The sequence below is a fragment of the Manacus candei genome, unplaced genomic scaffold, assembly GCF_025592945.1.
Source record: "Manacus candei isolate 608988 ecotype Guabito, Panama unplaced genomic scaffold, ASM2559294v1 h1tg000005l, whole genome shotgun sequence".
In the NCBI taxonomy this organism is placed as follows: domain Eukaryota; kingdom Metazoa; phylum Chordata; class Aves; order Passeriformes; family Pipridae; genus Manacus; species Manacus candei.
Genome location: NW_026138053.1, coordinates 4,639,119 through 4,652,083, shown reverse-complemented (window position 1 = coordinate 4,652,083; position 12,965 = coordinate 4,639,119). Strand labels below are relative to the sequence as shown.

The 12,965-nt window shown below is 39.7% G+C and overlaps 1 protein-coding gene across 8 annotated transcripts in view; it reads right to left on the bottom strand.

Annotated features, from left to right (window-relative positions):
• ELAVL4 (ELAV like RNA binding protein 4) overlaps window positions 1–12,965 on the bottom strand; it is a 79,527-nt gene that overhangs the window by 58,203 nt on the left and 8,359 nt on the right. The window contains exon 1 of one of the 8 annotated variants that reach the window (XM_051799918.1): window positions 4,413–4,664. The exons of 1 other annotated variant lie outside the window; for it this stretch is intronic. In XM_051799918.1, the coding sequence (XP_051655878.1) occupies window positions 4,413–4,460 (48 nt within the window). In that variant the 5' untranslated portion in view covers window positions 4,461–4,664. Of the gene's footprint in view, window positions 1–258; window positions 550–778; window positions 839–1,040; window positions 1,230–1,939; window positions 1,990–3,974; window positions 4,125–4,412; window positions 4,665–12,965 lie in introns of those variants that run through there. 6 more of the 8 variants (XM_051799887.1, XM_051799961.1, XM_051799937.1 and 3 more) reach the window with 6 other exon arrangements.

The window sequence follows — 12,965 nt, the reverse complement described above, 5'->3', positions numbered from 1 at the left end:
CTGTGAAGTGCCATCGCAGTTAGAGACATTAAATGGATGTACAGATACATATGCACACGCACACACACACACACAGGCAGACATATCCCACAATAAAAAGAAAATAAATAAAAAAAACCCCAAAAAACCAAAAAAACCAAACGAGGTTCTCTAATTTTGTTTTATGACTCACGGTCCGCCGCCCTGAACAAAAGAAATTCGCGAGGCACACGAGAAACGAGACAAAACCCCACGAGCAGGCTCTCCCCGTTCACTTACCATTTTCAAGCCATTCCACTCCATCTGTGATCACAAAGATGGACCCTTACAGCCCCTCACAGAGTCAAAAGCAAAAAGAGCGTTATGTAAAAGCTGACATTCCTTCTTACAGCGCTGCTGCCCAACGATGCAACAAAATCGACATATACTAGGCACTGCAACACATACAAGCCTCCTCCTCTTTTTATGAGGTCACGACAGGAAACTCTTTGAAATACAATATGCAGCATTTACTGAAGCTCATATAAATCACCCTCTTTTAAAATTACCATACCTATTGCGCAGTCCACCAAAAAGAAAATTACCAATCTCAAGGCTTTTTTTTTTTTTTAACCACTCCACCACCACCCCCCCCCCCAGGATTTTGCTCTGCATTTGTATCTCCAAAATGTCAATGTGGAAATTAACTCCCCCCCCTTAAAAAAAAAGCCTCTTCTTCCTTTTGCATTTCAGTTAGCCACATACCAGCCTTGCATTAGAAATGAGCTTTTTTCTTTATTCTGAGAGAAATCGCAATTACCTTAAAATGACAAAGTACATCCTTTATTAAAGGATACGCAGACATTAAATATGAAAGAGAGAGAGCGAGAGAGAGGGGGAGAGAGAAAGGGAGGGGGGGAAAGGGAGAGATCATGTACAAACAGATCAGTAGAAGAAAACTAAATTCATGGGAAAACACAGACTGAGAATGATGCAGATTCGGGGAAAATCTGTATGTTAGCTTCTACATCTACCTCTATATAAACCCGCTACAATCAGATTTTAAATCTACTAATACCTACCATAACCATTCTTAATGGCAAATATTGGGTGTCTTGAAAGGCTTCAACTCTTCTAAACGGTTTGGTTTTGGTTTGTCTTTTTTTTTTTTTTTTTGCTTGCTATAAAGGTTTTTCAGGGAGATTAATTTTTTTTATTATTATTATTATTTCTTTCGAAATTTTTTTTGTTGCTGTTGTTATTAAAGAGATCCACAAAAAATAAAAAAAATAAAAAAGAAACCACCAAAACAACAAAACCAAAAAAAAAAAAAGGGAAAAAAAAAAAAAAGCAGCACAGTGGCTAAGACGTTTGTGCGGCGAGAATTAATAATAATAATAATAATAATAAATAATAATAATGATGGTGATAAAGGTTAGGTCTGTGTTGTCGCGGTCTCAGTGTGGTGCAGCGGCGGGGCGGCGGCGCCGGCGGCGGGCGGAGCGCGGAGCGGCGCGGGGCGGGACGCGCGGAGCGGAGCGCGCGGAGCGGCGCGGGCCCTGCTGCGACTGGCGGCCGGCGGCGCCCCTTTACCGCCATTTATGGGGCCATCTGTCAGCGGCGCCGCGCGCTGATTGGCCCGCGCCGTGAGGGGAGGGTGGCGAGGGGTGGCGAGGGAAGGGAGGGGGGGGGGGGAGGCGTTGCGACATCAGGTGCTATTGAAATTAGCCGCTGCCAGATTGACAATGTTAATGATGCGGTGACCTCTACAACAACAGAGACCAGATTTCTGAACTGCTGCTTGTGTCTAGTAATTAAGGCCCCTGGTTGAAGAAACAACACGCAGCTCCGTATTTTTTATTTTTTTTTTTTAATTTTTTTTTTTTTTTTTTTTTTTTTGGTGTGTGTGTGTGTGTTATTCCCCCTCTCCCCACCCCTGGTGCCGTACCTCGGCCATGCTCCAGTGCCTACATCTCCTTACCTCCTGCGCGCCCCGCTCCCAGGTCCGGCGTATTTTAACCACCTTATCTTTTTCGACAGTTGCTTTCCGGAGAAATGCATATTTAATGATCTGCCTCTAGGCTTAAAGGCACAACAAAAGCACTTTGACGTGCATTTAAAGCTGCATTTATTTTCAGGTACTATTGATTTTAATAATCAACCCATCTCTCCCTTCCTTCCGCCCAGCGAGGTTTTTAAAAATATGTATTTTTAAAGGAGTGGATTTGATGGTGCTGCCACTTGACGCTGTCTAAGGCACAACAAACACCTATTTATCAGGGTGCTCCCCCAGAACGATAATAGTATTTCAGAATTATTTTGCCACCTCACTTCGTTATTCTTCAGCTCTACAGGAAATAAAATGACGGCGAACTTGGGGCATTTAAAAGAATTTTTTTTTTCCCCCAGCCTTAGAGAAACGTGCTTAACTTAACAATGCACACTCATTAATCCTCCGCTTGCTGCCACTGACAAACTAACAAAACTTCACTTCCAAACAGCAATATTTCACCCGTTTCTGACCACAGCAAGTTTATTAAAAATTCTCAAGTTAGGAAGCATTCATTTCTTTCTCCTCCTCGAGAGTTATTTTCCTAAAGCATGTTTAGTCCAAAGTAACAAGGCATGGCACCCTGTAATTGCAACAGACCTTGAATTTATGTTCATCTCAACCAAAGCAACCGAGTTATTACTTTATTAACATATGCAGGATCATTTCATTTTACCACCCACACATTCATTTCATCAACTAAATACGTTTTTTTAAAAAAAATTTAAAAACGCTTGCAATGATACTAAACGTAAGAGCTGAAAACTGAGAAAGCTGGGATGGGCCACATTATAAGCTCACTTAGCTCTTTCCTAGAGAAAGAAAACCTGACTACAAATCACCACAACCACTTTCAAAATATGTAATCAAATCATCATTGTTCCAAAAGTTCCTTTTTTTTTTTAAAGTATAAATATGCTTTCCAAACTGCTAAGCTCTGAATTGACATTCACTACATTTTAAATTTCTTTAAACCATAGACACGCTCAAACACACAGAGACTAAACACACCAATAAAACATATGAAATATAGTAAAGCTCATAAAATCTAGCTATACACAGACCAAGCAAGGAGAAAAATCACATTTAAAAAACATCACACAATCTATTTGTGGAATGAGCACTGAATTCAATTAAAACATGAACAATGTAAAAGGCTGCAGAGGATTTCTCTCACCACGGATCCTTCTGAGCACATTTGTAGCTTGGTAAAAACTAGTATAGATTAAACTAGCCCGTAAGATACGTTTCCCAACTCAAATTAGATGACCTACAGACTGAGCACAGGCATCAAAATGCTACACAGCTAGTATATTACCATACATTCTCGTGCAAATATACATCAAATATTAAAGTTAGATTTGTAATGCAAATTTTTTACTTAAGGTCTCTTCAGGGGTTAATAACACCAAAGAAGGCATCCAGAAATTATTTTTAAGTCTTTTCAACTTCAGCCTACTTTGTTACTATAAATTCGTTATGCATATCAAAAGATTCAGCCATTTTTCTGAAACAATAATCGCACGCTGCTCCTCTAAAAAATTAGCTATCTTATCCGTCTATAAATCCAGGTACTGTGCACACTGACCACTTCCCCAAAAAGCACCCCACACGCGCAGCCTTTCCGAGAAACACTAAAACAAATGCTCAAACATCCTCAGAGGCCTCTCTCTGTAAAGACAAAGGCAGAATCCTATTGTTGAAAAAGTCAACCTTATTCTCGTGTTTCCAATAGTACCATTTATCTTTCAGGGTAAGGGACTGACCACCGCATCACGGTGGTGACATTTGTAAAGCATCAGATTCTCTACACAGTCTCTCCAGCATCAGCCAGCAAGCCCCTGAGCAAAGCATATTTTTAGTGCAATCTTCCATCCCCACAAAAAGAAACTTGTCTTAAACAGCTAATCCAATATCAAAATGAAATCACAGGGTTGTTTCCCAGCCCCCCCCTCCCTCTCCTTACCATAAATGAGCAGTTTCTTGACTCATTAATGACAGTTTCCCTTAAAAGAAGTGATCTCATATCACTGAGCCCCTCTCCACCACGCATACATCCCAAAGGTTGCGGGTATCTTAGCATCAGTAGCCGCTAGCAAGCTCTCTCATACAGAGCCCAGATGGACTATACCAGAAGCCAATTCAGCGTTAATAACTACCTACTCTGTGCAGTTTAGAAGCCTTACGTGGCATAATGTCCTAGGCAACAGCAGCCGATTGAAACCGCAAATAAAAGACAACCCAATTCTCCAAAAGCATCAAAAGGAAAAAAATAATAAATTGAAGAATGATTTTTTTAAAAAAAAATCTCCTACTTTCATAAGATTAAACTGGAGCATTCACAAACACATGAAAAAGGAGAAAAAAAATCAGATGCTGCCCAGAAAAAGTGACAAAATATTACCTCATTATTTAACAAAGCAGCATTAAGCGTCCTGCTGATTTCAAACATCTTGCCACAGATTTTGGTTAAGAGAAACAGAAAGAATCCTTTGCAAGCCCTCTGTCTGCAAAGGGTTCTTCAATTTTCTTGCGCACAACAGAATAGTCAATATGTTATTTCCCTAGAGTTCGCACATTAAAACATCTAGTCAGTGAGCTGAATTTTCCCCTTATCACACTGTAGACTCCTGTTATATGTACTGCTCTCTTTGCAAGATTAGCCTGCCCCAAACATGGCTGTTGTTTAAACTATTCTTTAAAGTAACAGTTCACTCCATAACCACCAGGTGGGCAGTGTACACAAATTCAAGTAACCATCTTAAAGATTTTTCTTGGAATAGCTGCTGGTTGTGATATACAGTCTAAATGCCCCCTACACTTACCAAGCAGGAGGAAAAAAAAAATTGTCACTGTTTAACGCCCTTTCCTCCCCAGAAGCGAGCCCACACACAACCCACTAACATCACTTAACTTTTAACACAGATTTTTTTTTTTTTAAAGAGACCTTAATTTATACAGGAGCTTTTCATTCAGCAAAAATGAACTAAGTGATAAAATCCAATCAGTTCTGAGAGCGAAGTGCAATTAAAAGGGAAAGTACACCCAAAGAAGTGGTCTATACTGCAGAAGAAACAACATCAGCATTAAGTTCAAGCACAATAATGTTCTTTCATGGAAACACAAAATTCAGCATGTAAATAATTCACACGAGGGTACAGTTTGTTAGAAAATATGAACTGTACCTTCAAGCAAATCGGAGACAACTTGATAAGATACTGGCATGACTTATTCTGGTTTAAATTTATTTATGGAGCCACTGTTGCACACATCAGAGCACAAGACCAAAATACGTGGAAAGGATCCAGCTTTCAACAGCACCTAAGTCTCCCAAGGTATCAAACTGTCCCTATTCCATCATGTCTGCAAGCTAATTAAGTACTTCCCCCCACTCCATTTAAGGTCAAATACCTCAAGAAATACTTCCATTACTATAAAAAATATGAATTCACTCAACGCTCTACAGCAACACCCAGAGGCTTGAATGAGATTGGGATCTTCACGTGAGGTGCTGTACAAACACATTTGAAAAGTCGTTTCATGCCGAAGGATTTACAAACAACATTTACAAGACTGAAAGCGCAAAGCAGAGGTGTGAGAACAATAAACAAAGAGCATCACAAAATGTCTTTACCAGCTGGGATGGACTGCTGGAGATATAAGGCATCTCTGGCAACTACCTGTGCTAAGGCAGATTCCAAAAGGTTATTTACTGAGGTTAAAGAATAAATGCATTAGATGGACAAGGACTTTACCACCTACAAAGTGCCATTACCTATTTCTTTCATTTATTGCAATCCATGTTGAGTAACTATATGCAGAGTAGTGATTTTCTTTGCTGGCCTTTAACTAATATTAAAGTGATGCAGTAATGACTTAACCTTCTTGAATATGTATTGAGTTTCAAGTCATCCCTTTTTATATGAGAAAGGTTATTTGCATCGATTTCTGTTTGCATGAAATAAGCTTATTTTCTCATTCACCATATGCCTTGAACACTAATTAAAAGTGTCACTTTCTTCTAATGTAAAAACGTAATCATTTAGTAAATAAGTATTCTTGGCTTTTCGGTCTTTGTGATAATCTATTTAAGGACTTTTTATTTCCAGGTAACTTCAGTGCTTTGATTACCACACACTCCTCTGATGTAGAAAGAAGTGTTTTACAAATACATATTTTTGCTGTTTTTTTTTTTTTCAAATAAAAAGAAAAAAATAATCTAGAAGTGCATCTTTAAGGACCCACACTCCTCTTACCCTGAGGCAAATCCATCCAATCAATATGAAACCATTCACATGCCACCATCTGCCAAGCTGTAGAGCAATGTGGCTGGAACAGACCTCTTATAAAGCAGCAGTGGTCTCATTTTCAGTCTATTAGGGAAGCACCAGAGCTCTCGTGTGCAAAGACACAACACTCCAACTCAGATCTCCTCACACCACTTTCTCAGTGCACTGCTACAGAACTCCTGTAATTTTTGCTGCTCGAGTTTTCACACTAATCAAAGCAAGAGGGAGGAGAAAATGATCAGTAACAGTCCTGTTCCACGGCAGTACAAAATAAAGAATTCAATTTAATTCTATCCTAATATGATTATAACAAACCATTTAAATGCTGCTGCCTGCGAACCACAACCTGGCATTTTCCATCACCTCATTTTCTGCTCTTCTGGAGAACATTTGTCCCTAGAATAGTGTTACTCTTTTCCAAGACATTGCTATCATGAAGTTAATACTTAATTCTGATCAAAGAGTATTTTGTTGTTTTGACAGATGGGAGGGTGCAGGTGTTTGAGGAACCAAGGAGATGAACATGAGAGCAAGAGATGGATCTTAAGTACAAAATGATTTAATAAAGATAACGGGCTGGGAAAGGACATTACACAATGCAAGCACCCGGGTTTGTCTTATGCAGTAATTCAAGAACCTCTGCGGAAACAGCCTCCAGTTCATGATACCACATCAACACTATCTTTGACAACACTGAGCTCACACAGTCCATCAGCAGTTCTCATAATGATTTAAAATGTTCTCCATCACCTATAACCCCATGCAAATTAGCTGTATGACTAACTGAAAAAGAGCAACAGAAGAAAAGGGAACGCGAAGGGGTGCAAACCCCTTATAAATGTACACAGAGAGAAGAAAAATTATTTTAAAACCATCCATGAAATTACAAGAAACTGAAAAGCTAAACATGCAATTCAGTGATGCTGAAAGTCACAAACTCAGGTGGAAAAGCCAATGCTGAATTGTTCATGGCACCTAAACCAAAGCCAGACTTCAGGAAAGAACAGAAACAAACAAACAAACAAAACAACAAAAAACAAAACCCAAAACAACTCAGTGAAGCAGACTGCTCTTTGCTGTTCATGTCTACAGGGGATGGGATAGACTGGGGGGTAGAGGGAAAAACAATAGCTAAACAGGTTATTTACCTATACAGCAAGGCTTTTTTCCACTGTTACTTGAACAGCTTACAATCAACTGTATATATATACATAATTTGTTTAGCTGCTGAGTAATTTAAAACACAATCAAGCAAAATAAAACACCCTACCACCAACTGCCCTGTGGAAATCAAGCAGGAGGAGGTGATTGAGACTGTAACATTGCACGACACTGAGAATGTTCTTCAGGCAACTGCTCTTAAAGGGTAGTGAATTCATATATTTGAGGAAGAATCCAATTTTTAAGGTTTCACTGCAAAATATGTAAGTCATGATAACTGAACACTAGCCACAGAAAAGAAATATACCATTTCTGAGAAAACAGTATGAGAAAAAGGTGACTGACATGGTTTGGAGTTTTTATCTGATGATCCTCCAGAAACACAGGAACCTGTCCCTGCCTGCTGTTCTGTCCCTGCTGTGGAACCCACTGACAAGCTGCACAAGCTCTGCTGCTGATGCAACGTACTGTGTGGTGCAATGAGACTCCTCTTGATGCTGGGGAGATGAAATATGCCACAGACCTACCTGGAAAAACTATCACCTTTTTGATCTGTGCCCAGAAAAGAAAGAAAAAAAAAATCCAGGGTAGTTAGAGATCTAGCTCCTTAAAGAGCTAGACATTAGATGCAGAACAAGACAGAAACCCTTCCTATATACTTACCACCCTAAATGAGGAATTTAGAGGCACAAAGCTTTGGCAAGTAGTCACAGTTCCCACAGAAATCACACTTCAGCTGCTTTTGCACAAATATGCTATTTAATGTTGCTTGCCCACTTTCTTTTTCATGCCTTATGAGATGTGTAATTTGGATGCTGCATAGCTGCTCTAAGTATCACACGCCAATTTTCCAAAGATGTGTGTATTTGCAAATCCCACTGTGGATACTTATGTTTGAACGCTGGGAGACTGGAACAAAACTCTCCAGGGCACACCAGAGCACAGAGGTAACAAAATGAATAGATGTAAATAGCTCTGATGGCAAGAGAAGTCTCAGTGATAGGAACCACATCCTCAATTTCAGAACTGAAAGCAGGGCACACACAGAGATTTAGGTGTGCATGGGTGCCAGTGAATAACCTCAACAAAGGTTTTCTGGGACTGTGAGGGTACAGGCCAACCAGGGAAGTGGGCCAGCATCTCCGCTACAGTGCAAGAAGGATTTGGAGAAGATGATTCAGCACCTTCCCAGCATGTCCTTGGCTCTACACTCCTCTCCCAGCTCCTAACTAATGCTTTGCAACACAGAGCATCCACTCAGTCACAGTATGTCTTGCCTGGCCAATTTTCAATACATTTTAAAGAACCCACTGTCAGGGCTGCAAGACTGAAAAGCAAAAGGCAGCATTTATTGTAGGTAAACATGTTAACACAGCAATAATGCCAGTAATCCTTTCTCCCCTTTCCCAGTTCTTTTACTTTTGGCTAAGGAATATAGATTCCAGTGCTTTCAGTCCCCTGATTGTTTTCTTCCTTTTAAATTCAGAGACATTAAAACTTGTATTCAACAGACATCCTAAATCCTACAGCTTGCTTTCCTATCACTACAAGTAGGATTCAATCCTACCTACAGGGAGAGTAAAAACATTTCTACATTGCTGTCTATTTTGTATAATAAAGTTAGCAAAGTTTCAGCTGAGCACAAATGAAGATGTTTTCAAAGATTTATGACTGCATTTTTAAAATGTATTTACTTGTAAATAATGAAAGGACCTAGACACTGAAGAACTCCAGACTTACCAGGGAGATTTACATGAGTTCAGCCATTTTTAATGTGTCTATGTATAAGCACAAAAACCCTCATAAAAAATGTGAACAGGGTCTTTCAACCAGCATTGCCTAATTTTAGAACAGTTGATGGATTTGCTTTAAACCCATCCGTAATACAGTGTGCAATATACCTTGTACTCAGGCCAAATAATATCAATAAGAAGAACAAAGATAAAAACCTGAAAGGGGATTAATGTGCTGATGTTTCTAAGATTTGAGACAGTGATCAGAAAGATCTGGGGAAGAGTGCAAGGTGGCTGGATCAGAAGAGAGGTACAGGAGGAATCAAAGGAGACCCGTGAGCAGCGTGCAGAGGGGTTATATCTCCTGCAAGTTGCAATTACACAGGAAGGATGCAGAACCAGGGAAGAGACAAAAGAGAATAAAGAGAATAAAAAGTGTCAAGAGCTATTAATTGTCCCAATTACTTCTTGTTAGAACAGCTGGCACTTACATATAGTATTTAGTAACAGTAGGCAGAATGTAAATAAGTATTACAATTTTAAACATAAAAAAAAAAATAAATCTCACAATCACATCTGGGTCAACCCTTTCATGCAACCTATTCCCAAACCAAGGATGCTCGAAAGGAGAAAATAAAGTTTAAAATGGCTTTGGTACACAAACCAAGCTTACCTCATGCTGCAAAGCTTACACCTCTATGCACAAGTGCCAAGACTTACCAGAAGCTTCCTGTGTACATCTGTTTTATTTTACCCCTCAACAAATAAGGATTAAGTACGTTGCCTGAACAAGGTATCCAAAACTCAGGGATAAACAGCTCCCTTATGAACATGGATGGCACAAGTCTTTAGTGTATAATTTAGATTACAGAAATGACAATTTTTTTTAACAATAAGGAAAACAAAGGTAAAATAAATGGTAGCAGGTATAAGAACCAGAGCTAATGCAGTATTTAAGAAAGGACCAATGCTGACACTCAACTGCTCATACTGACAGACAAAAAGAAAGGGACTAAAGAAAGGTAACCAAAAAAAAAAAAAAATCAGCTGTGGCTCCTCTTCTTGCCCTCTACAGTTCACGGGGCTCGTGTCTTGGGATCAGGATTCCTACCCAATTTTCACAGATTATGTGCATTTATAGTTTTCTTTAAACTCCTCTTTGCCAAGTGTCAGACATACCTTAGCAGATGATTTTTAGCTTCCTTTGAAGTAGGGCAGATGAACAATGGGTATTTTTAGTACTTTTTTTAAAAAAAAAAAAGCATTAAAAATATGCTAGTAGCTATAAAAAATTGTTTAGGGCTAAATTTCTTAATAAATAACTTTGGTTACAATTACTTAGCAATACATATTTGGTGCTTGGGCTTCAAGGGATCTGTGCAGCCCAGCTGGAGAAGGTGGCAGGTTGGCAACCAAGAGTGACTTCACTTCTGCACTCAATCACCTCTTCCACAGTCACAGGTGATATGTTTTCTTCACTACTTCAGACTGACTTTTAATTCAACAGGAAGGTAAAAGAGGTGAGGCAGCAACCAGGCTGCTTTTGTTTTCTCCAGTCCATGGAGCAGAGCTGTGAGAGGATGGCCTCTACCTGCAGATCAGTTTGTCTCACCTAAGGTCACACACCATCTAGGAGCAAGGCTCTCCAACCCCCCTTGTACAAGCAGCTATGGGCAATGGTCACTTCCAAGGCACAATCCATCTGTCCTGCACTACAAAGCTCTGATAAATCATGCTCTTGACTTCACTGGCTGTGCACTAAGGAGTCAGACCAATCTCACTATGGGTTTACCAGGTGATGAAGGCAGGTGGCTCCAGTTGATACCCACCTAGCTGCACATTTACCCAAACTCCAGCAACCCTGGGGATCTCTTTGCAATCCTTGGTAGAACCGAGCATAACTGGTCAGAAGTACAAGTAAGGACTTAAGTGAACAGCAATTCAAGCAAGGCAAGTTTCAGACCACCCAGGACCCAGATCACAGACCCAGACAATGCCAACACAGTGCACCATAACAGCTACACAAAGCAAATCCTGCAAGACTATGTTGGTCTGTACATGGAAAAAGCCTAACATCTCTGGAAGCACGTAAGGCAACTTACCAAAAGAAAAAACCCAGCAAGCTTTATTTCATGAACTCTTGGATAGATGCTCACACATAACAGAAGCTTTGATTCTGGACCTCCAAACAGCTAAGGCTTAAGAAAAAAAGGGTTCTAGTATGTCCAATTTATGACTGTTGGGAAAAGCAACAAATCACATCAAAACAGCTACTCAAAACCTATCCAGCTATAGGCCATCACTGTGTAGTTTAAGAATATTTCACTCCATTGCTTGAATGCATTTATATTCTTCCAGGCAGTTTTCCTGATGTTTTCTAAGGATTCCCCAATGCAACAACAAATGATCTTTCTTTTAATAGTATCACTGGATGCGCTCTAACCTGCATCTAGGGACACCCTGCTCTGCTCAGATAAAACTTAATTGTTCTTCTGACATCGTACAATGAAGGAACTTTAAACTCACCTAATATATGGAGCAACCCTCTATTTTTAACATTTTCCATAGCCCCAATGCCTACAGGAGCATTTCTCAAGTAAAAAAATTCACTTAAAATGTTCCAGGAGAGCACAGATAACCAACCTACACCTAGTGAGAAAAAGAATATATTTATTTTTTTTAAAATGTCAAATAAAGGATTAGATTTTATTCTGCTGTAGTAGGTATCAGTGATGCTGTGGAACATTTTACAAAGAGAATTTCAGCTGCTGGCAACAAACTGCAAAAACCCCTACAGCATGTCTGTACTGATTTTTTCCCCTAGACTATTTCCAGAACCTTTTGCTTTCCATCAAAATATCAGGACAGAATAGGTGCACGTCATAAAATTCTGTGGTTTGGTAGTGGACATTTCAGCTCCTGACCTTTTAGGTTAATGGCACCATTTAAATTTAAGACACAATGAAGCCATTAACCAATTACTCGCACTGACCTCACTGGTAAGGGGAAGACTGTCAACATTGAGAATGAGGCCAATTATTTAGGTGCCATCATCTGTTCAGGAAGTCACCCTCTTCAGTTGGTTAGGAGGCTATCCCAGGCTGGAGGATGATGACATGGATTTATCTATTCCCGCCTTTGTCACTTCTCAACCGCCATACAGGCACAAATATTTTGATGCTTAGGAAACTCCTACCAGCAGAGATAACACTCCTCAGCAACTCAAGATTACTTCACACACACAGAGTTTTGTTTTCTTTCTCCACTGGCATCAGTCAGGCCTTAATATGTTCAAGACTCCAGTCATCATCATCAAGAGCCTCCCATGCACATGGCCTGCGCCCACAGCCCCAGACTATGAACACTGCCATGAGAAAAACTGCAGCTCTGCACATGCTGCTGACAGATACAGGATTTCCTCCACTAATGAACTCCCTGAAATTTCATCACTTGCTGTTCCATGTGGAAAGCAGAGCCAACCTTTCTTCTGTATCATTAGGATCATAACAGTAATTTATTAAAAAAAATAATCTGTCAGAACTAGATGCTATTGCACATTTCATAAGCTTTTAAGCAATGAATGAAGGAAAAAAAAAACCACAAACATCTCACAGATGCAGTCACATCAACTACACAAACCAAAATAAGACCAGATACTAAAAATGAATGTGGGGAAAAAAACAACATGTAAGTGTATACAGTAAAATCTTGCTCCAAATGCTTCCACAAGACCCAGATCGAAATCACTTTAAAAAACACTGCAATCAAGCTTAA